This window comes from Coturnix japonica, chromosome 27 (genome assembly GCF_001577835.2).
Source record: "Coturnix japonica isolate 7356 chromosome 27, Coturnix japonica 2.1, whole genome shotgun sequence".
In the NCBI taxonomy this organism is placed as follows: domain Eukaryota; kingdom Metazoa; phylum Chordata; class Aves; order Galliformes; family Phasianidae; genus Coturnix; species Coturnix japonica.
The window spans coordinates 922133-942433 of NC_029542.1; the positions used below are offsets into that span (position 1 = coordinate 922133).

A 20301-nucleotide genomic window follows, 5' to 3' on the forward strand; every position below is an offset into this window, starting at 1 on the left:
CTTGGGCAACCTGTTCTGGTGCATCACCACCCTCTGGGTGAAAAACTTCCTCCTGATATCTGACCTAAACCTCCCCTGTCTCAGTTTAAAGCCATTCCCTTTGCTTTCTCACTTCATGTCCCAACCATCTCCCTCCTGCAGTGTTCCATCAACGATGGTGCTGAGTTCAAGGCTGTCGCTGATGCCATGAAGGTGATAGGATTCAAGCAGGAGGAGATTCAGACTGTCTACAAAATCGTGGCAGCCATTCTTCACTTGGTAAAGTTCTCTGCCTGTGGGTGTGAGGCTGCTGTTCACAATCTGGGGATGGGGACTCAACTGCCCACAGTCTTTGATTTTATTTCAGTTCAGCTGAGCTCTAAGCAGCTCTAAGCAGTTCAGCTGAGCTCTAAGCAGGGATTCTTTCCTTTGGGTCAGGCTCTGCTGCTTCCACTGACTGTGGAAATGTGTGAATGTGCAGGCCAACCCTTCTAATGCAGTGAGAGATTGTTCTGACTCGAATAGCAGATAAAAGATGGGCTCCTCTGTTTTATATTAACAAGAAAAATGATCTAGAAATCTAAATGTCTTGCTGTTTCTTGCAGGGGAACTTGAAGTTTTCCGTGGATGGCGATACTCCTCTGATAGAGAACAGCAAGGTTGTGTCCATCATTGCAGACCTCCTGTCAACAAAATCTGAGATGGTGGAGAAGGCTCTTTTGTTCCGGACTGTTGCTACGGGCCGGGACGTCATTGACAAGCAGCACACCGAGCAAGAAGCCACCTATGGCAGGGATGCCTTTGCAAAAGTGAGCTGAAGTTTCCTTTCTCTTCATCTGATTTCATGTGACACTGAAACACACTGTTTGTGGTTGGAGTGGGTCTTGCACCAGAGCATTCATGCCAATGGAAGACATTATCTTTCATCGCTGTGCATTTTTCAGGGCTGTATGGGGCTGAATGTTTTGGGAAAAAGGATTCTCGACTTCTTTAGCAATTAAATTTAATGGGCATAGGGTGGGGGAGTAACCTTTAGGATTTGCATGGAAACAAAGTGCTGCCATTCTTGTTGGAAAGGTGGGAAACTGACAGCGCAGGGAGTAACACTTGTCCTCCCTTTGCTAAGAAGTCAAATGGAGTGGGTGTGCAGTGGGTGACGTTACAAAGGCCTGCAGTGCTTCTCAGTGTCTGTTTCCTGGCAGGCCATTTATGAGCGCCTCTTCTGTTGGATTGTGACACACATCAATGATGTGATTGAGGTGAAGAACTACGACACGACAGTGCATGGGAAGAACACGGTCATTGGCGTCCTGGATATCTATGGCTTTGAGATATTCGACAACAACAGGTGACGCGTTGTTGGAGCTCAGTGCTCTGCCTTCTCCTTTCCCATGTGAGAAAACTCACTTTTTTTTCCTCTGATGTTGTTGCAGTTTTGAACAATTCTGCATTAATTACTGCAACGAGAAGCTGCAGCAGCTCTTCATTCAGCTGGTTCTGAAGCAGGAGCAGGAGGAGTACCAGCGGGAGGGCATCCCCTGGAAGCACGTGAGTGATTTGGCAGGGGAGGGGTTGGTGGATGAGCACCAGCTCTAAGTGGAGCCTGGAATGGGTTCTTCTTGAACTCAGTAGGACATCCATGTCTGTGCTGTCAGATCAGGCTGTGGGAAATGCTATCCCATGGATGGTGGGTCCAGTCCTCCAGGCAAATGGTGCTGCTCCATCAGTGGGTAGTGTGGGTACCATGTTGTCACAGCAACATTACAAAACCATGACACATGTGCCAGCCGCACCACAGCTCCCCCTCTTCTTTTGGCTTTTCCAGATCGATTACTTTAACAACCAGGTGATTGTGGACCTGGTGGAGCAGCAGCACAAGGGGATCATCGCCATCCTGGACGACGCCTGCATGAACGTTGGGAAGGTGACGGATGAGATGTTCCTGGAGGCTCTGAACAGCAAGCTGGGGAAGCACGCTCATTTCTCCAGCAGGAAGGTACTGCAGCCTTCTGTTCTTTGCGATGCCTTTCCTGTTATTTAGGTAGAACAGAACAGAGGGAGACTGGGAGAGTGACTGAGGGTCCAATGGTGACTATAGGGAATGAAATTAAACGCGGAGGAGCAGCTCCCAGCTGCAGAAATGGGCCGTTCCAGTGCACCCTGAGCAGCCTGCACCCAGCAGAGGGAGCTCGAGGATGTGCAATGCGGGATCGCTGTCATTGGGAGCATTGGGAGCAGCCTTGGTTGTACCTTGACATCTCATGATGTCATTAAGGACCAATGGAGGCAGCGCTGCGGCTCACGTGGGATTCTTCCCAGGCTGCCGTAATACAGAATGACAGCGAATTATTCACACTTCTGCCTTATTGCAGCGCTGCGGGTTGTTGTTCCGTCGTCATTGGCTGCAAAATGTGCTCGTCTCCACTTGTGCCTATGGCCCGTCGGGCCGCCCGGCTCGCTTTGTTTGCAGTGTGAATTAAAGGGCTTTATTCCTGGCTTGGCAGCGGAATGGCAGCGTGCTCAGCAGCCTGGTTCAGCTGAGAATCCGCACTGAGTAATCAAATGTCATTTATTTATGAAGTGCATTTCAATATATTGATGTCTCTCTGCTGAGAATCGCTGTTGGAAATGCATTATTCAGGATGCTGCTCCCCCCCCCTCCTCCCTCCAACCCGTGTGTGGTGTTTTATGTAGGTCAGAAATACAGAATTAGCATGGTTGTATAAGAAATGTGCTAAAGAGTGCCTGCAGGGAGGCTGGGTGCACACAGCTTCGGTTCAGCCGAGGATGGGAAGAACAGAAAAGAATCAGTTTTTCTTCCAGATGTGACTTTCGTGTAGTGCCCTTCATGTCCTTCTGCAGCACAGGGGACGTGAGATACACGTGTGATGTGTGCATGTCCCACTGCAGCACTGCTCAGCCTTGTCAGGAGGCTGTTTGCACTGAGCTGAAGGGAGAGGAGGAATGCTGCTATAAATAACGGTTGTGGAGGGCACAGTGTATCTTTCTGGCTTGCTAATTTCTCATGTCAATCAATAGAGCCTTGAAAAAATCCACCCCTAAAATTCTCAGCATCATAATTAGTGCTCCCCATCTCGTGTCTTTGTCCTTTAGGTTATTTAAGACCTCTTCCTTCGTGAGCCCTTATCCCATACAGGAGAGCAGTGTGAAATCTGAGCTCTCCGAGCTGTCCTCTTCCAGTCTGTGTTGACACAAAGGACTTGATTTCACTTTCATAGGCTGCAGTAGTTCTGTCCGGGTACCACAAAGCTCAGAGCAGGGCAGAGCTGTTCCTAAAGAGTTAAAGGACGTGTGCTGCTATGTTATGGGAGCATCTTTCAGCCTGAGTTAATGCCTCACTGCTCCCCTGCAGAGCATGTTGCACACTGGCTCCATGTGGATAAGCTCTAAGGGGCTGCTGTGCCCTAAATAGTAGTGTCCTAGTTTGCCTACTGCGTGTCTCATCTGCTGTCTGCTTGGTTGTCCTGGTGAAAGCCAAACACGCCAGGAGAAATCCTGGTAAATATTCCCACTGTGAATATTTGTGGTCAAAATGACGTTCCTAAAGGAAGGGTCCTTCTCTGAATTGTATGGGGAAAAATTGGTTCTGAGAAAGGTGAGGGATGTGCTGGGGTGGTTGGTAGGGTCAGCATCCCTGGGGGTGGCCAAGACAAGGGAAAACGTCACGGTGGGTGATGTGGTTATTAATGGGGTGAGGGGTGGTTAATGGGGTGGTGGGGTGGGGTAGTTAATGGGGTGGTTAATGGGGTGGTTGATTAATGGGGTGGGTAATTAATGGGGTGGTTAATGGGATAGTGGGGTGGTTAATGGTGCAGTGAGGATGGGCTGTTGGTTGGATTTGGTGACATTTGTGTCCTTCCCAACCTTATCAATTCTATAATGCTTGTCTAGGTGTGTTCTAGCTGTTGTGATTGTACTCCTGAACATCAGAGGTTCATTTTCTCAACATCTTTAAATTCTGATTATTATTATTTTTTAATTATCTTGTAATTTCATGGTGTCAAACACAGTGATAGTGGATGAATTCCAGAATCTTCTGTTAGTGGAGGTGTGGAGTGGAAGCGATGAGTGTCAGCCTCAGCTGGTTGTGAAGGTCAGGGTGTGAGAAGGTCCATTCTTGTCCTCATGACTCTTCATATTCCAAGATGCTGGGCAGCAGTGAAGGTTGAGCAGAGGGAACAGAGAGCTACAAAGACTGTCCAGGCCCTTGTGTTGGACTGGAGGAGCTCCAGAGGGCCCTTCCAGCCCCTACAGCTCTGAGATATGAAACATACACATAATAGTGCTCCCAGTCTCCATCTGTCTGCAGCCCTCCTGCACTGGGTTCTTTCCAATGTGACAAGGAGTCCCACAGCTCACATACTCTGTGAATTTCCCAAAGCTCCAAGATCTGACTCTTTGCTGTTACCATTTCCCATCTCTCCAGCACTTTGTGCCCCTTTCTCCACTCTGTCTCAGAAGCTTAAATACTCAAGGAATCCAGTAAGGCCCATAGGGAACCCATAGTGCCCACGGGAACCCAAGGAGCATCAGCTCTATCGAGGCTATTCAATCCTATTTTTCCTTTTCCCGACAATTTCTGCTGTTCATTAAAGCTCTTTTAATGAGTCCAGCATGGCATTAAGCACTTTCTGATATCTCCCACGTTGGCGAGCTTTAACCAAGCAGCTTACATAGCTGGGTGCATCCTGCTGGGAAGCACCGGTTGCTCTGTTCCCTTATGGTTGTGCTTGTCCCATTCCTCCCCCATCGACCTGGTGTATGAGGTGTGCGTCCAAGGGTGTCATTTTAATGCCTGTGGAATTCATTGCAGCTCTGTGCGACTGACAAAACCTTGGAGTTCGACAGAGATTTCCGAATCAAGCACTACGCTGGAGATGTGATGTGAGTTCCTTTCAGCTGTGCCTTCTATTTCTGTCCTCAGCCAGCTTTGATGTGGCAGGATGCTCTGATTTAGTGCTGCCGGTGTGAAGCTGTCGTGCAGAATTGCAGAGCGCAGCAATTGCTTATCAATCAGATCTTAAGCTGGTGGCTGTATAGAATGTGAATTTGGAACTGAAACAGAAGGAGAATATGAACAGGAGGAAGCAAAACCTGTCACTAGTGATAGAAGGGAGCTATGGAGAGCTAATCAAACCTCGTTTAGACATCTGTTGGTGTGATTATTCAACTCTCTGATTTGGAGTTCTCAAACCAGTGTGAGCTGACTCAAAAGACAGGGTGGCAGTAATGACCCAGCAGTGCAGGGGATCTGCCCCATGCAGGCTGGGAAGTGTTCTGTGCCTGAAGACAGCAGCATGAGGGAGGATGGAGGAGTGGGAGTTGCAGGTATGTTAGAAACCTTTCAATAGGAGGAAGTTGTCTGCAGCAGCACTGAAATGATGTAGTGGTTTAGGGTGACAGAGCAGAAAGAGAGGAGTTAGTAAGGAAATGACCGAGGGGAGTTTTGGTTTATTGTTTTACCTTTTGCCTTAGGCTGAAATTTACCTTTGATTTATAAAGGTAACCAGTGCAGTTGTATTGGATGCCATTCATTCTGGAGTCTTTGCTGAGTGGTTGCTGACAGACATTGCTGATTCCAAAGCATTTGACCAAGGAGAAAAACAGCCCCAGTTCTGTGTTAGTGGCTGAACTTCAGCACTGCCAGGGGCTGGTGGGAAGTTTCCTGCAGGAGAATAGAAACATGAAAATCCTGAAGGCAGAAGTCATGAGTGCAGCTCTTGAACTTGGCACTAAGTCTGTTTTCCTTTCTGCAGTTACTCCGTCTCTGGATTTATTGACAAAAACAAGGACACTTTATTTCAAGACTTCAAGCGCCTCATGTATAACAGGTAGGAATAAAACCATTCAGGAGGTTGATGTAAATCTGGTCTGTCTGAATCCCTTTCTGTAGAGTGGATGAAAGGAGAAATGAATGCTCAGCTTCACAGGTTGTGTAGGGTTTGTCAGATCCCTCGTCGCTGTGCAGAGATGAGCACTGTGCCTTTGTCATTAACCAGCTGTGGATGTGCCAATATTCATCTCTCTTCAATGAGAGAGAAAGCGAGCAGCATTTGATCAGATAAGTTGGCCCCAGCTGGAAGCCCACGTTTTGAGAGAGAGATTTGGGGTGATGGGAAAAAGGAGCAAATATATTGAATTGTTTTTGTATGTGCTGTGACAGAATGGAATCCAACCATGCAGTCACTTGCTATAAAGAGTAATGAGGCGAGTGAAGGTTTGAGAAGTGGATGTGAGATTCCATCAGAACATGTACCTAAAGGTGCTCCAGAAAGCTGTTCCAGTCTATTCCATATCACTTGCCATCCATCATGGCTGTTTCATCTCACCTTCCAGAAAATGACGGCTAAAATATATGAAATAATTCATATATATATCAAGGATGTCAATTGTAGAATCATAGAACCACCAAGGCTGGAAAAGACCTCAGAGATCATCCAGTCCAAGCACCCACCTACCACCAGTGCTGCCCGCTGAGCCACATCCCCCAGCACCACAGAAATACAGCTTGAAATCAAGTACTGTGTAAACCTGAGCTCTGTGTGGCTCAAAAGCAAAAGAGATTTTGTTGCATTGGTTTGACTTGGATGGCAGGGACATCTGGGCACACACACTGCTGAATGTAGAGCTGAATGGAGCACTTAGGGCCCTTCTGTTGTGCTGTGCAATTAAAGCCACTGTCTTTTAGCTCTAATCCCGTGCTGAAGATGATGTGGCCCGAAGGTAAACTGAGCATCACGGAGGTCACCAAGCGACCTCTGACAGCTGCTACCCTCTTCAAGAACTCCATGATTGCACTGGTGGACAACCTGGCGTCAAAGGTAAACGCTTCCATTGCAGATTGACTCTACTTGTGCCGAGCACAGCTCGTCTGCAGGGAGTTGTCACCTTCCTGTCACTGCTGTCTGTCACTGAGCCAAGCTCATCAGTGGAGATGAGCTCTGATTGTGGCAGTGGGCAGCTGCAGGGAGCTCTTGGGATGGTTGTCTGCCATCCCAGCATAAAGGAGCTGCATTGTGGCTGCGTGCCCTTCACTTGTAGCCGAGCCTCTCTCTTTGAGGGGGTAATAATTATTGTGTCAAATAAATAACAAAGCTCTTCTGGCAGAGGGCCCAGAGGATGTAGTTTCACAGCGTGGAGATTTTTCTTCTGCCTGTCAGTGCCAAATATCTTCTTTGGAAATTCAGTGTGATTTCCTTCTTTTCTCTTTGTGTGAGATGGCGAGAAGTGAAAGCTTTTATTTTTCTGAATGATGGAGCTTTTTAGCAGGAAGTGTTGCTCTGGCAAGCGCTGCTTTGTGTCAGGGTTGTGCTGTGTTCCATTGCACTGCATTTCATTTGAAAGCAAGGTAAGGGCACATTATCTCCTGGCTGCACAACAGGGAGGAAACCTGCATGGAGGGTCCAGAGCAATGCAGGCAGAAAGTGCTGGGGGTGTGGAGGGGGGGCTGCCCTCAAGGCATCGTGGTGGGACGTTTCTGCACATCCTTGTGTGAAAAATTCATTTATTTATTTGAAGAAATGAGACCAGGCTGTGTTTGTAAGAACAGGAGAATGCCTAGAGCAGCTCCTGTAACGCACAGTGGGAGATGAGGAGCTGGAATGGCACATCACCATCCTGAGGCAGTGGGTACCAGAATTCATGGTGGAGGGATGGCTGGTTGATGTGAAGTGAGTAGTTCTGGTTGGTTTATGGCCAGTACCTCTGTCACAAATGGAAGCCTTATCTGAGGGTGGGGAATTGTTTCCAAGGCAGAGTTAGAGACTTAGGGACAAATACTCTCTTTGTATTTATACCTCACTTATGTTTTCATTGAGGATTTGGGGTGAGGAGGTTGGATGTTTCCCACTTTGCTGTTGGGTAGCAATGCAGTTAACTGTAGAGTGGTGTGTTACCCATGGGGGCTATGGGTCCCATTAAAAGGAAGACTGTTGTTAAGCAGTTGTGTTAATGAGGGCTCCTGCCCAGCAGTCATAAGCCAGGGGCTGCTGTGGCTGTTGCTGACCTGCATCGTGGCAGAGGGCTGGAGCAGAGGCGGATGAGCTTTGGGCTTCAGCCTTTGCTTTAAGGGCTGACCCAGGCAGTGCTCCTGCAGAAGAGCATCCGTAGGTCCTTCCCTTTGCAGACAGGTTGTGTAGTTGGCACTGAGCTATTTTGGATAGCCTCGCTGTGATGAATCTGGACCTCAGAATGGATCTCACTCCAGGCTTTTTTTTCAAATCTGCATTACTTTAAAGGCTCTGAATTTTTGTGTGCCCACAAAAAAAGCAGATGCAGCGTAGATCAGGGGCCTAAGGATGGTCTTTGTGCTTCTTCCCTTGGGTTGTGTCACTTGGGAGCCAAGCAGTGCAGCTTCTGCAGTCCCGGGGCAGAATGGCAGTCCAAGAACTCCTTGGCTTCCTCCCTTTCCTTCTTTGCTTCCCCCCTTTCCTTCTTTGCTTCCCCCCTTTCCTTCTTTGCTTCCCTCCTTTCCTTCTTTGCTTCCCCCCTTTCCTCTTTGTTTTCCCCTCTCTGTGATTCCTTTTGCCTGTTTTTCTTTATCCTTTGCCCATCCCTCTCCAAGCTGCTTTGACAGGCTTCATCTCTACTAAGCCATAATGCCATCACCATGACCAGTGGGGAATATCCAGCTCTAACTTGCCCATTCTGCATCCTCTTCTTTCTCCCATTCCCTGTGCTCTGAATTATGGAACTGAATTCTCCCAAGCAGGATCATGGTACAAAAAACACTTTAAAAATCACTTTGCTTCATTAAAAAAAGAAACCAAGAATCAATTTCAGATAGACAACAGAGCAGCCTTCAGAACTGGGGCCTTTGTGCCTCTGTATTTCAGTTCTTCCATCTATAAAACGCTGCTCTGGGTTTGACAGCCTCCTGTGCAATAATGGGAGCTGCATAATTATCCCCCTGAAGAGCCGGGGCTGGTGGGATTGTGAGCGTGGAATAATCTCCTTTAGAATTTACCCTGCTGGCTGTCATTGCTGAGAGGCTTTAATTACACCGTAATTGTGCTGATAGATGATCTCCTGTCTGTGCAGGAACTTCCTATTCCTGTTTTCCCAAAGCAGAGCAGCATCTCCACTTCTGCCTTTTGTATCAGCTCTCGTGCAGTCAATTCGCTCCTCTCTAAGAGTCATGAAGGGTAAATTTTTTTTGCACGGGGGGTTTTGAATGACAAAGAGATGAGTGACAGCCCAGGCAGGGAGAGCTGCGGCAGGGGAAGGGTTCAGCAGCGATAACAAATAGCTGCGATGTCTGATGAAGGACTCACTGCGTTTCCCTGGAGGCAAAGATGTGCTTTGAGGTTGCAAATTGTGGGCTGTAGGTCCAGCCAACTCCTCCTCCTCCTCACTTAGAGCTGCCGTGACTGCACCGAGCCTCTTCAATGCGGATTTGAAGTTCATCTGGGGCTGCTTCTGCCTTCGGTTTGACACATGATGGCTGACAGCCCCATTCCCACAGCGCAGCCCAGGAGAAGTTGTCACCCACGCAGAGTGCACGTTCTGAGAGCTGGTACGAGCCTGCTGAGGGAATAAAGAGCCCTGGGAGCCCTTCAGCAGTTTGCAGGAGAAAGCTTAAAAAGATGAAGAGTTTTAAGAGATTCATGCGTTAAATCATTCTGTCAGGTTCAGCAGATAGAATAGGATCAGGCCGTGTCTGCAGAAGGAGGTGTGCAGTGGAAGACCTCACACAGAACGGGGCTGTCCCTTGGCTGTCTGGTGGCAGGGAAATGGTTTGGGTTGGGAGGGAACTTCTGTGTCCTGGGGAAGCTGAGCTATCAGCACTGCTTTGTTTTTTGAGGACTTGGAAAGAGTTGGTTTGATTGGGTTGGAAGGGACCTCAGAGATTGTAGAGCCATGTAATTGTTAGGGCGGGTTGGGTAGGATTGGGTTGGAAGGGAACTGAAGGACTGTAGAGCCATGGAGTGGTTGAGTTGGGTTGAGAGGGTTGGGTTGGAAGGGACCTTAAGGATCACGGAGCCATGGAATCACAGCATGGTTGTGTTGAAGGGACCTCAAAGATCATAGAGCCACGGAATCATGGCATGGTTGGGTTGGAAGGGACCTTGAGGATTGCAGAACCATGGGATCATGGCACCACTGGGTTGAAGGGCCATTAAAGATCATAGGAACATGAATCACAGCTCTGTAGTGTTGGAATGGAAGCCCCCTCCCCCCAGTCCATGCCGTGGGCTGTGTGCCCCCACCATCCCTGGCTGTGGGCAGTACCAGGGCCTCCTAACGTCTCATCTCGGTGCTGGGGTTGTGGTTATTCATCCCATTCACATTTGTTGCAACCTACATGTTCATGTCAGTGTTGTGTGCCTCCATGTTGTGCCAGGACTAGCTGGGTTATTTGGGGACAAGCCCGTTTGTTCAGCATTACTGAAAGGAAAATGGCAATTCTGGGCCTTTCATGTTATCCTGAGTTTAGAACAGTGACCTGAAATGACGGAAAGTAGGATGAAGTCCTGGACAAGTCACAGAAAATAGGACTGGAGGGGACCTTGGGAACACATGGAGCTCAGTCCTGATTGAGGACAGCTCTGCATCTCCCTTCCCTGTGCAGATATGTGCAGTCTGCTCCTCTCCCCATTGAGGTTCCTCCTCCACGGTTGCTCTGCCCCCATGCTTGTTCTGCTGATGTTCAACTTGAGCTGTTCCGTGTTGTGCTTAAAGCCTTCTTTGTCCTAAACCTGAATTGTTGCATCTCTCCATGTTTACCTTTCAGGTACATGAAGTATGGGAGGTACGTTCAGTGCTGTCCTCCAGCATGGTTACATGGCTCAGTCCTAAACTAACACAGTATTTCCCCTGGGTCACGTTCTCTGGGTTTTCAGTCTTGTTCTTTGAACTCTCTGATCCCCATCTGCATTCTGTTTGGCCATGAGGTTATAAGGAGCAGTTTTACTTTGAACAAGTCAGGCTTGGAGCCTTTGTGGCACGTGTTGCTCCTCTCCCTGCTGGGAGCACGGCAAGGGCTGTCGATGGAGAGACATGAACCAACTTCAAACCTCAGTGTGGTCAGAGCGGGTTGGAGAATTACAGCTGTGCTTCACAAGCTTTACAGAGCTGTTCTTTCTGAACCAAGTGCCTTTGCTCTGCCCCATCAGGAGCCCTATTACGTCCGCTGCATTAAGCCCAACGACAAGAAGTCCCCGCAGCTGTTTGACGAGGAGCGCTGCAGGCACCAGGTTGAGTATCTCGGCCTGCTGGAGAACGTCAGGGTGCGGAGGGCAGGGTTTGCCTATCGCCAGACATACCAGAAGTTCCTTCACAGGTAGGAGGGCGGCTGGGTGCTGGGTGCTGGGTTCTGAGCTCCATCCGTGGTGCTCGGGCTCCCTTCTTTGTGCTGAGTTTGTTTCTGTGTTTGTCTCTCCTGAGGAGTTGTGTGATGAGGTTCTTCCCTGGAACGTGACCTGAAAACCAGAGCAAACGAGCTGCTGTGTGTATTGCCTGATGGTGGGATGCTGTGTGAGATGGGAAGGGCTCCATAGGGTCATGGAGCTGTTTGAGTTGGGGGCTGTTAAGGGCTGTCTGTCCCAATGCCTGCAGTGAATGGGGCACCCACAGCTCCGCCAGCGCTCAGAGCCCCTCCAGCCTGACCTGGATGGGGCACCCATCACCTCTGTAGGCAGCTGGATCCTCACTGCCCTCATCACATCCAACCTGCATCTCTGCTCTGTTGGTTTGAAAGCATTTCTCCATGTGGTGTGCAGTGACACTGTGTGTGCACGAGGGAACCTCTGGGCTTACAGAGTGCAAGTGTGGAACAGGGATTATAGCGTGACCTCGTCAAAGCATCTTTCTGATATCCTTTGCCCTCATTATCCTACCAGGTTTGTGACCAACTGAACATGTCTTGCAGCTTCAGTAAATTAGCAGATACTGAGCATTTGTCCTCTTCAGATACTGAGTTGGTTTTAAGTTCTGTTATTGAATCATGTGAGGGAAAAAGTCCCCAAGGGCAGGAAAAAAGGCCCCGAATTAAGCAGGTCAGATGTGCCACATCAAAACAAATTGCCAGGAGAGATGACTGGAGATCTGCCTGGGTGATCCAACGCACCTGAGGCAGAATGGGAGGTGAGGCTTATCACAGCCTGCGGCCTTGGGTGCCTGTTCTGCAGCACGTTATGCAGAGGTTAGTGCTCACCCGTGGAATTTATTCCTTAAGACTTGTGTAATCACTATTAATATAAACAGGTGCTTTGTTTGTAATGAATATTTGATGAGCTGCTGTAAGCTCAAAGCCAGAAGTGCTGTTTGCAGCCAGCCAACCAAATTAGCGCAAGGAGACTGGTGGAGCTTTGAGGTGCTGCAGTGTTTGTTGCGCTGAAACCTCATGGTCGGAATTAACATCTAAGGGATAAGATGGCACACAGTGTGTTTGCATAGCACAGCAGTGCTCCCAGTCCAGCCTGCAGACTCTTCTAAGCCTGCCCCTCTTAAAAGGGTCGGGGCTGAGATCTGTGGTGTGAGCTGCACGCTCCGGGGTGTTTATTGGAGGGGATTGCGAGGGATCACAACCGTATATAAAGTAACTCTGCATAAGAACAGGGTCGGTGCTGTTCATCCCTAAAATACCCCAAGGTCGTTGGTATTTCATATCTGCCAGATGGAACAGTGCTGAGGGGATTTGGGGAAGGGCTGCCTGGGGGAATGGGGAGCAGCGGCGCCTGCGAGGCATCTGCTGCTGTAACCCAGCCCTTCCCCACAAAGGCATCCACGTGCCTATTTTCAGGCTGCATTACACAGCATGGAAACGACACTGAGATCCCATCTGCTGCACTGTGCTGAGGGCTGCCAGGTGCGGGGTATTGTGCTTGGTGCTGGGGCAATCCCAGGCTCCAACCATTGCTCCAGGCTCTGAAGCTGGTGACCAGTCATGGCTGTTGTTCCCCAGGGGTTGGTACTGGGGCCAACCCCGTGTAATATCTTTACTGATGGTCAGGACAAGGGAACTGAGTGCTCCCTCAGTCAGTTTGCAAATGACACCAAGTTGGGAGATGCTGATCTGCCTGAGGGTTGGAAGGCCTTAAAGACGGATCTGGTCTGAGCCCAATGGGATGAGCTCCATCAACACCAAGTGCCACGTCCTGTGCTGCAGCCGCAACAAGCCCAGGCAACGCTATGGACCTGGGGCGCTGTGAGAAGAGATGGTCTTAAGTTGTGCCAGGAGAGGTGCAGGTTGGACATGGAGAACAAATTCTTCTCTGTAAGGGTGGTGATGCAGCGGCACAGGCTGCTCAGGGAGGAGGTGGAATCACCACTACCAGAGCCATGGAGATGTGACATGCGGGTTAGTGGGCAGGGCGGGATGGCTTCATGGTTGGGCTAGATGATCTTTATGGGTTTCCCAACCTCACTGATTCTATATGAAAGTGACCTTGCGAGCTGCCACCATCCTTAGGCAAAGGGAGAGGGGAAGGGCTGTGGTGCCACTGAGCAGACTCATGTTGGCTCCTGCCTTGCTGTAATTAGTGGCCAGGTCAGGATGTGGCGGTGCTGCAGCGTCCTGCTCACAACCCCTCCAACATCTCTCCCTTTTTCCTGGGCCCTGTTTACTAAAGAATGCACTTACAGTGCTGTCCTGATCCTTTTGTTGCCCTTATTTAAGTGTCCTGAGGTGGAAGGTTTTCCTATTGAATTAATTACCGCAGGAACATTTTCCTGAAGAGAACAGAAAAGAGAAACCAGCTTAAGATATTTATGTGCGATGTGCGTTTGTATCATGGGCTTTTCAATCGAGAGGCGGTTAAGACATGCTTGTTTTATTTGGAATGGGAATGTGGGTAATACAGCAGTTAAGACATCAGTTGTGTCTGTGTGTCCAGATGTGTAGACACCCCGGTGCTGCTTTGTGCCAATCCCTGTTGATGGAGCACAGTGGTGACACTCATTGTGTCCCATCAGTTCTGTGTCGGTGATCTGAGCTCCTCACTGTGCTTCCTCTTTTCATTGACTTAAAATCACACCTTGTATGTTCCCTTTACGTTCAGTTATGGGGTCACATCTCCTACATGAACTACCTGAGGATCTGCTGCGTGTGTTTCCATTAAGGTGGTAATTATGTCTAAAAGAGATGGAAGGTTCATGGTCTTCTGGAGAGCACAGAGGATGATTTGGAAACTGTGATTGCAGGTACAAGATGATCTCAGAATTCACATGGCCAAACCACGACCTCCCTTCAGACAAAGATGCTGTGAAGAAGCTCATTGAGTGTCATGGATTCCAGCACGATGTTGCCTATGGGAAGACCAAAATCTTCATCCGCACGCCACGAACGCTGTTCACCTTGGAGGAGCTCCATGCCAAGATGCTTGTGAGGATTGTGCTCTTCCTGCAGAAGGTAAAGCTTCGTTTTGCTGCACCAGAAACCTCAAAGCTCCTTTTCTCCAACTCCCTGTTGTTTTGCTTTGGTTCCTCATTGTGTAGCTGTTGACTGAGCATAAAGAGTTTGGGATGAATCATGGAACCATGGGTTTGGTTGGGTTGAAAGGATGCTCTTCCATGTTGGTTTGTGGAGCTTTGTGCTTACCTATTGCTGAGTCCTCTAAGGTAAAGAAAACAAAGGCAGCCAATGGATGGGAAAGGAAGGAGTGATCTGTGTGTTGGTGGTGATTTCTTCCCATGGGAAACCACTGTAACAGCAGTTCTGGGGTTGGCAGGAACAAAGATCATGAGAACACATCACACAAAGAAGGAAAACATTGCTGTGGGGTTCTGTGGGACCCAGCAGTTTGGGTGGGAGGGTGACAGAGGGGAGAACTGCAGAACTGCTGATAGAAGGCCCTTAGTATTACAAAGGTGTGACCCCAAAGGAGCTGTGCAGAGGACCCTGTTTGTTATTCCCCTTCTGAATACAGGATTTGACCTCAAGCTTTCTGATTTTATCCTCTGAGTAAATAATTTGCATTCTGCAACTTCAGGGCAAAGGCATTTTCAGGCTTTTCTTATGAAAATACTCGTCTGAGCAACAGGATTTGGCAAACTCCTGAATCATTTGGGTTTGGGGGCAACTGTACAACAGGAGCTGGTTTGCACCCTCAGGAGCAATATAGCATCATAGAATTGTCTGAGTTGGAAGGTTACCTAGTCCACCTCCCTGCAAAGAATGTGCACAAATAGGGACAAAATACAAGAGCTGGTTCAAAAACTGTTCTGTGCCCAGTAGTTCTGTTGTGTTAACAACGTGCTCGACCTGAATTCCCTTCTGGAAGTCAGTGTGACCAACGTGGAAGGAGAAAATTGGAATTCCAGGGTTGCATCTGTGTTTGTATTGGCTGTGTTGGGTTGGAGCTGGTAGGTGTGGAATTGTGTGAGATGGAAGGTGATTTCTTCCTGCCATTTGCTGTATTTCTCTTGTTTTACTGTTGGATTTCATTCTGTTCTTTGAATCCAGTCCTGGTTACCAGCTGAGCTCTGCTGCCAGTAGATGGGGCAGTCACAGGCAGCAGTGCCGCAGAAAGAGCAATCAGCACAATAACAAATGAAATCTCAGGCTGAGGATCTAAAGAGCCCCTTCTCAGTGCTCTGAGAACCAGCACTGTTCCCTGGGTGTAATGCTTCTGTTTGTTCTCACCTTGCACACAAAAATGTAATTCTTGCTGCTTTTCCCTGGCTGTAATGTTGCCTATAAGCATGCAGGGCTGAGCAGGGCCAGGGGGGCAAGGTAAGGTGCTGTCTGTCTCAGGCTGGGGTGCAATAGCATTTTTTCTTTGAGTAATTTTAAATGAAAGAAGGATCTGCTGGTCACGATTCCATTTCTTGCTTATTTTAAATGTAGGTCTTGGTTTCTAATTATATATATTACACAATTTATTGCTCCCAAGGCTTCCAGAAAGAGATTCTATGATTATCATAGCAGCTTCATCATGTGAGTAACCCTTATCCCTTAAAATAATGCCGCTTCCTTTGTTTGATAATGATAAGAATTTGCTTCTGTGGTTGCTTTTCTGCTCTTGGAAGCGTTCCCGTATATTCATTAGCTTTGTAGAGGAGCGCTTTGTTCAGGAAAACAGCTTAGCACGTGCAGCATGCAAAATGGTGCATCTTGTCAATATAATTTAGAGCACTATTTCAGTGCAATTTTATCAGACCGGTGCAGCTGCATATGGTAATCGCAGCCCTAAATCTTCACTGCTCAGTGCAGAGGGGGAGAGGATTGCTCTCATCAGCCAGCACATACTGGGACACGGGTTCTTGTGTGTGCAGGTCTCCAGGAGCAGGAGGAGAACGTGGCTGCCATGGGGACCCATTGGGGTCCTGTTGGGGAACTACCGAGGACCCATTGGGGGACCTGCTGGGGTCCTATTGGGAACCCATTATGGGACCTGCTGGGGTCCTATTGGGAACCCATTATGGGACCTGCTGGGGTCCTGTTGGGAACCCACTGAAGACCCATTGATCTGCCGTGAACATCCCTTGCCATCACCATGGCAAAGCTCTGGCTGTTGGGGAGCAGCAGGAGGGGACTGAAGTCAGATTTGTGATTGATTTGTAATTCAGAGTTCCCCCTTCCCCTTCTTTCCAGCACAGTGCACTTCAGGTGAGCATCTGTGCTGGCAGAAGGGAGATCAGGACATGCCAAAGGGCTCAGCTCCCACCCTGCAGGTACAATGGGACACCGGAACACTTGCTTATCCCCTTTCCTCACCCAGGACTTGCTGTGAAAACATGCTTTAATCAAAGTAGACATAAGTATCCGTTCATTGTTGGGCAAAGGGGGAGAAGAGAGGATCAGGGTCACCCACAGTAAGGTAAAGATGCACCATTTCTGTGCGTATCTCCTTCCCTCCTGGGATGCTGCAGTGTAAATGGCTGTCGGTGCTGAGCTTTGCCCATGGGTAAAACTGAACATCTGGGGATGGGTTTGTCAGCATGCCTATGGAATTGTTTTTCTCTTTCACCACAATTAATGCCATCTTCCCTCGCACGCTTTAGTGGCCATTCCTGTCCTTTAAACAAAGGAAAGCAGAATTTGCCAGAGTTTTGGGAAGCTTTCAGACAGAGCAGCAATGAGTGGCAGGAAAAATCCAGCCTCCATTTCTCCCCATCCATCATTTCATCTCTGTGCACGTCTCACTTGTGCCCCTTGCTTCTAATGCTGCTATATATTATATTTATTGTTGGGCACAGCCTTGTTAGAGCAATCTAATTAATCTGAGGGTGACCCTTCTCTGCTCTACCTAGTGGGACCTTGTTTCTATTAAGCAAAGCAATGGAATGAGCGCTGTTCAGCTGACTCATGTGAAAAGAGAAAATAGCATTTAGTAAATTAAGCAGCTCTTCCCACTCGCTGTTTGTGCTGCAATCTGATCTATGGGGACGAGGAGGCTCTGATTTATAAACGTTCGCATCCCCCCTTTGGTGGGATCTGAGTTTGGTCGTGCTGTGAAATGCAGACCACCGAGTGGGGTGGGCGCTGGGTGTGAATGTTGGCCATTCCTTTGTGCCCCCATCACCTCACCCATCCCACCCGCTTTGCAAGGAGGTGACCCTTTCAAAGGCAATCAGGGATGGCATAATTAAAGCTCGCTTCTGATTTGCAGTGCCTCAGAACTGCGCACGGCTTCTGTGCTGTGCTGTTGACTTAAATATTTCATAACCTTTCCCGTTTGAGGTCCTTTAAAGCCTTTAAAGCAGAAGGGTTCACGGCTCTGTGAGTTCCTAGCTGGGTTTTGTTTTATCTTTTTCAGTTTGGATGCCTGGAGGGCAGCATGAAATATTGATCACGAAGCAGTGGGAGGAGGTGTGCTTTGCTACAGCAAGCATGAAATGGTTGGCCAAGGCTTGCTTAGTTGCAATGCTGCTCCAAAATATAGCACTGGTGTTTAATTCAGATGAGCTAAGTTGGAGCTCTTCAGTTCCAGTAGCTTTATTTTATCTTAAAATCTTTGCTAGGAGCTCATTGAGTTTCTAATCTGCTTAAAATCATATATAATTGTTTGAATCGATTAATTTTTCCTCAAAACTGTGTGAGTTAAACATCCTCCAGGAAAAGATTTCAGCACTTCCCTTAAGATAAGGTCTGACTTTGGGTTTAGGTGAGTGCTCCATTTCTTGTTCATAGGGTCACGGGGTGGCTTAGGTTAGAGGGGACCTTAAAGGTCATGACGTTCCACCCCCAATGCCATGGGCAGGGTTGCCAAACATTAGACAGCCACTTTTTGTGTAAGTCCTGGTTTTTAAAGCTTTCTCTCCATCCATCCTCAGTCTTAATTTCCTAATTACCCTGTTAGTCTGTCATTACCTGGCCGAAGTGTGGAGAAGGTGGAGGTGATGGAAGGGTGGGTGGGGTAAAGGTTGGGAGGTGAAGTTCAGCTGCTCCATTTCTTCCCATTTTGGTGCCAACCTGTTCTGATTGTTCTTCCATTCCTATACCCAACCTCTGCCCTGTCTCCTTGGGCAGCCCTTCCTGTAAAGGGCATCTCTTTCACAGCATGTCCTGCGTACGGTCTCTTGCTCTCACTTGGTCACAGAGTCATGGTATAGGTTGAAAGTGACCTTGGAGATCATTGAGCTCCAACCCACCTCCCATGGGCTGGTTGTGCCCCACTGCATCAACTTGCCCAGAGCCACGTCCAGCCTGGCCTTGGTCATTAGATGCTGCAGTAATTGGCAACAGAATCGATTGCTTCTGAGTCTCCTTTTCAGTTTCTCACTTTGAAACTCATCATCCCACAGGGTTTTCATGGGCTTCCAGTGGGTTTGTCCCATGCTGCTGACATTCCACAGTGATGACAACCACAGCTTTATTCTTGTGACCATGACCATTTACACTCCCACCCTCCTCAAACCCTGCACTGCTTTCCTAGTGCCCCACGTGCACATCCACCATCCTCATCCCCCTAAATACTGCTGGATCCTTCTACCTGTTGGCTTGGGACATGGCATCATGGATGGGGCTGTGCTTGGCTAGGAGCTTGGTTTGGGATTTGGAGATGAAACAAAGCAGATGGTCTTGAACTCCTTCCAACAATGTCACTCTGATTTGAGCCCCTGCCATTGATTCTTCCTGTAAGATTTGGCCTCTTTGGGTCTTCTCTTCCTTTGTCAGGTTTGGATGAAGCTGGATGGAGAGTCAGAAGGATAACGCAGTCAGTGTCAGCCTGGGATGATTATGGATTTGCCTCTGCAAAAATGATTATATATGTTTTCTAAGTGTACATAATGCTTGTGAGTTTGGTTTCTCATTACTTTTGGAACGAGCTGCCACTGTGGCTGTTAGGAAGGCCCTCACCAGGAGTGAGGCTGCCCAGTGCTGACAGCTTGATTGGAAGATGTGTTTGTCGTGATGAGTTGACTGTTTGTGTGCAGCCAAGGGACATGCCTGGGCTGGGTAATTGGGTTTGGAAGGCTCGTGTTGGTAGAGCTGTGACACTTCTTGCTGTGAAGCCAATTTCTGCAGCGCTGCGGCTGATCCAACATTGGGGCAATCTGTTACTGAGCCTTTTGTTCCACCCGTATGAAAATAACTGCTGCCAGGGAGGCTTTCCTCAGGAACAGGGCAGCGAAATCAAGACCTTGTTCTGTATCCAAAACAGTTCAAAGTGTGTGATTGTTTTCTTGTGATGGTTTGTGAGGTTCGGGAGGCTGCTGAGCCTCTGGACCTGCTGTTCCTCAGTTCTGTTCCATTGAAGTTAACAGGTGGGAAGCCAGTAGGAGATTTTTTGTCTTGTTACCTGGTTTGCTATTGACGTGCTTTTTGCAGGTATGTTTTGTGACAGTTTGTTCTATGCAGACAATGCTGCTTTACCCCAATCTGCCCAACGACTTTGAATCACAGCTAAGGGAAGTGTCAGATATTATTTTCAGTACCAATCCACTGTTCCTTGCTGATCTTTGTCTCATTGCCAGTTTCGTTTGGCTGCACAACACTCAGCTGCTGTTCTGCTGCTCTCACAGTGATTTCTGCTCTTCTTGCTCTTGCCTTTTCCCAGTTTGGCCTTCTCCATGTTCTGCTGAATGGATGATGTGTGGGGTGATCTCGTGCCACATCAAGGACTGCTTTCTGTCTTGGGGTAAAGTTGCACTCGTGCAGTTTAGCATGCTGTCATGCAAGCGAAGGGTGGATTGGCTTGGTGTTACCATGGGATGTTTGGGCTGTGTTATGTGGCTCTTGGGTCTGTTTTGGAAGGGCAGAAGCCTGGAGGAGTACGAAGAGGGACTGCTCTGAAAGGAGGTGGAAGGAGAGTTCTTTGCTTTTCTTGGGAAGAAACCCAAAGTTTCTGCTTATTCTTTGAATGTTAAGTGTATAGAGAAGAGCCCCTTTGCATCTGCCCTGCCTCTTCTACATAT

General features: G+C 48.4%; 1 protein-coding gene across 3 annotated transcripts in view; it reads left to right on the top strand.

The window, feature by feature from the left end:
• MYO1D (myosin ID) overlaps positions 1–20301 on the top strand; it is a 67172-nt gene that overhangs the window by 19261 nt on the left and 27610 nt on the right. For 2 of the 3 annotated variants that reach the window (XM_015885440.2, XM_015885441.2), the window contains 10 exons: positions 142–258; positions 585–788; positions 1182–1327; positions 1413–1527; positions 1805–1975; positions 4814–4884; positions 5757–5831; positions 6689–6821; positions 11115–11281; positions 14143–14350. In XM_015885440.2, the coding sequence (XP_015740926.1) occupies positions 142–258; positions 585–788; positions 1182–1327; positions 1413–1527; positions 1805–1975; positions 4814–4884; positions 5757–5831; positions 6689–6821; positions 11115–11281; positions 14143–14350 (1407 nt within the window). Of the gene's footprint in view, positions 1–141; positions 259–584; positions 789–1181; positions 1328–1412; positions 1528–1804; positions 1976–4813; positions 4885–5756; positions 5832–6688; positions 6822–11114; positions 11282–14142; positions 14351–19943; positions 20025–20301 lie in introns of all 3 variants that reach the window. The other variant, XM_015885442.2, reaches the window with a different exon arrangement.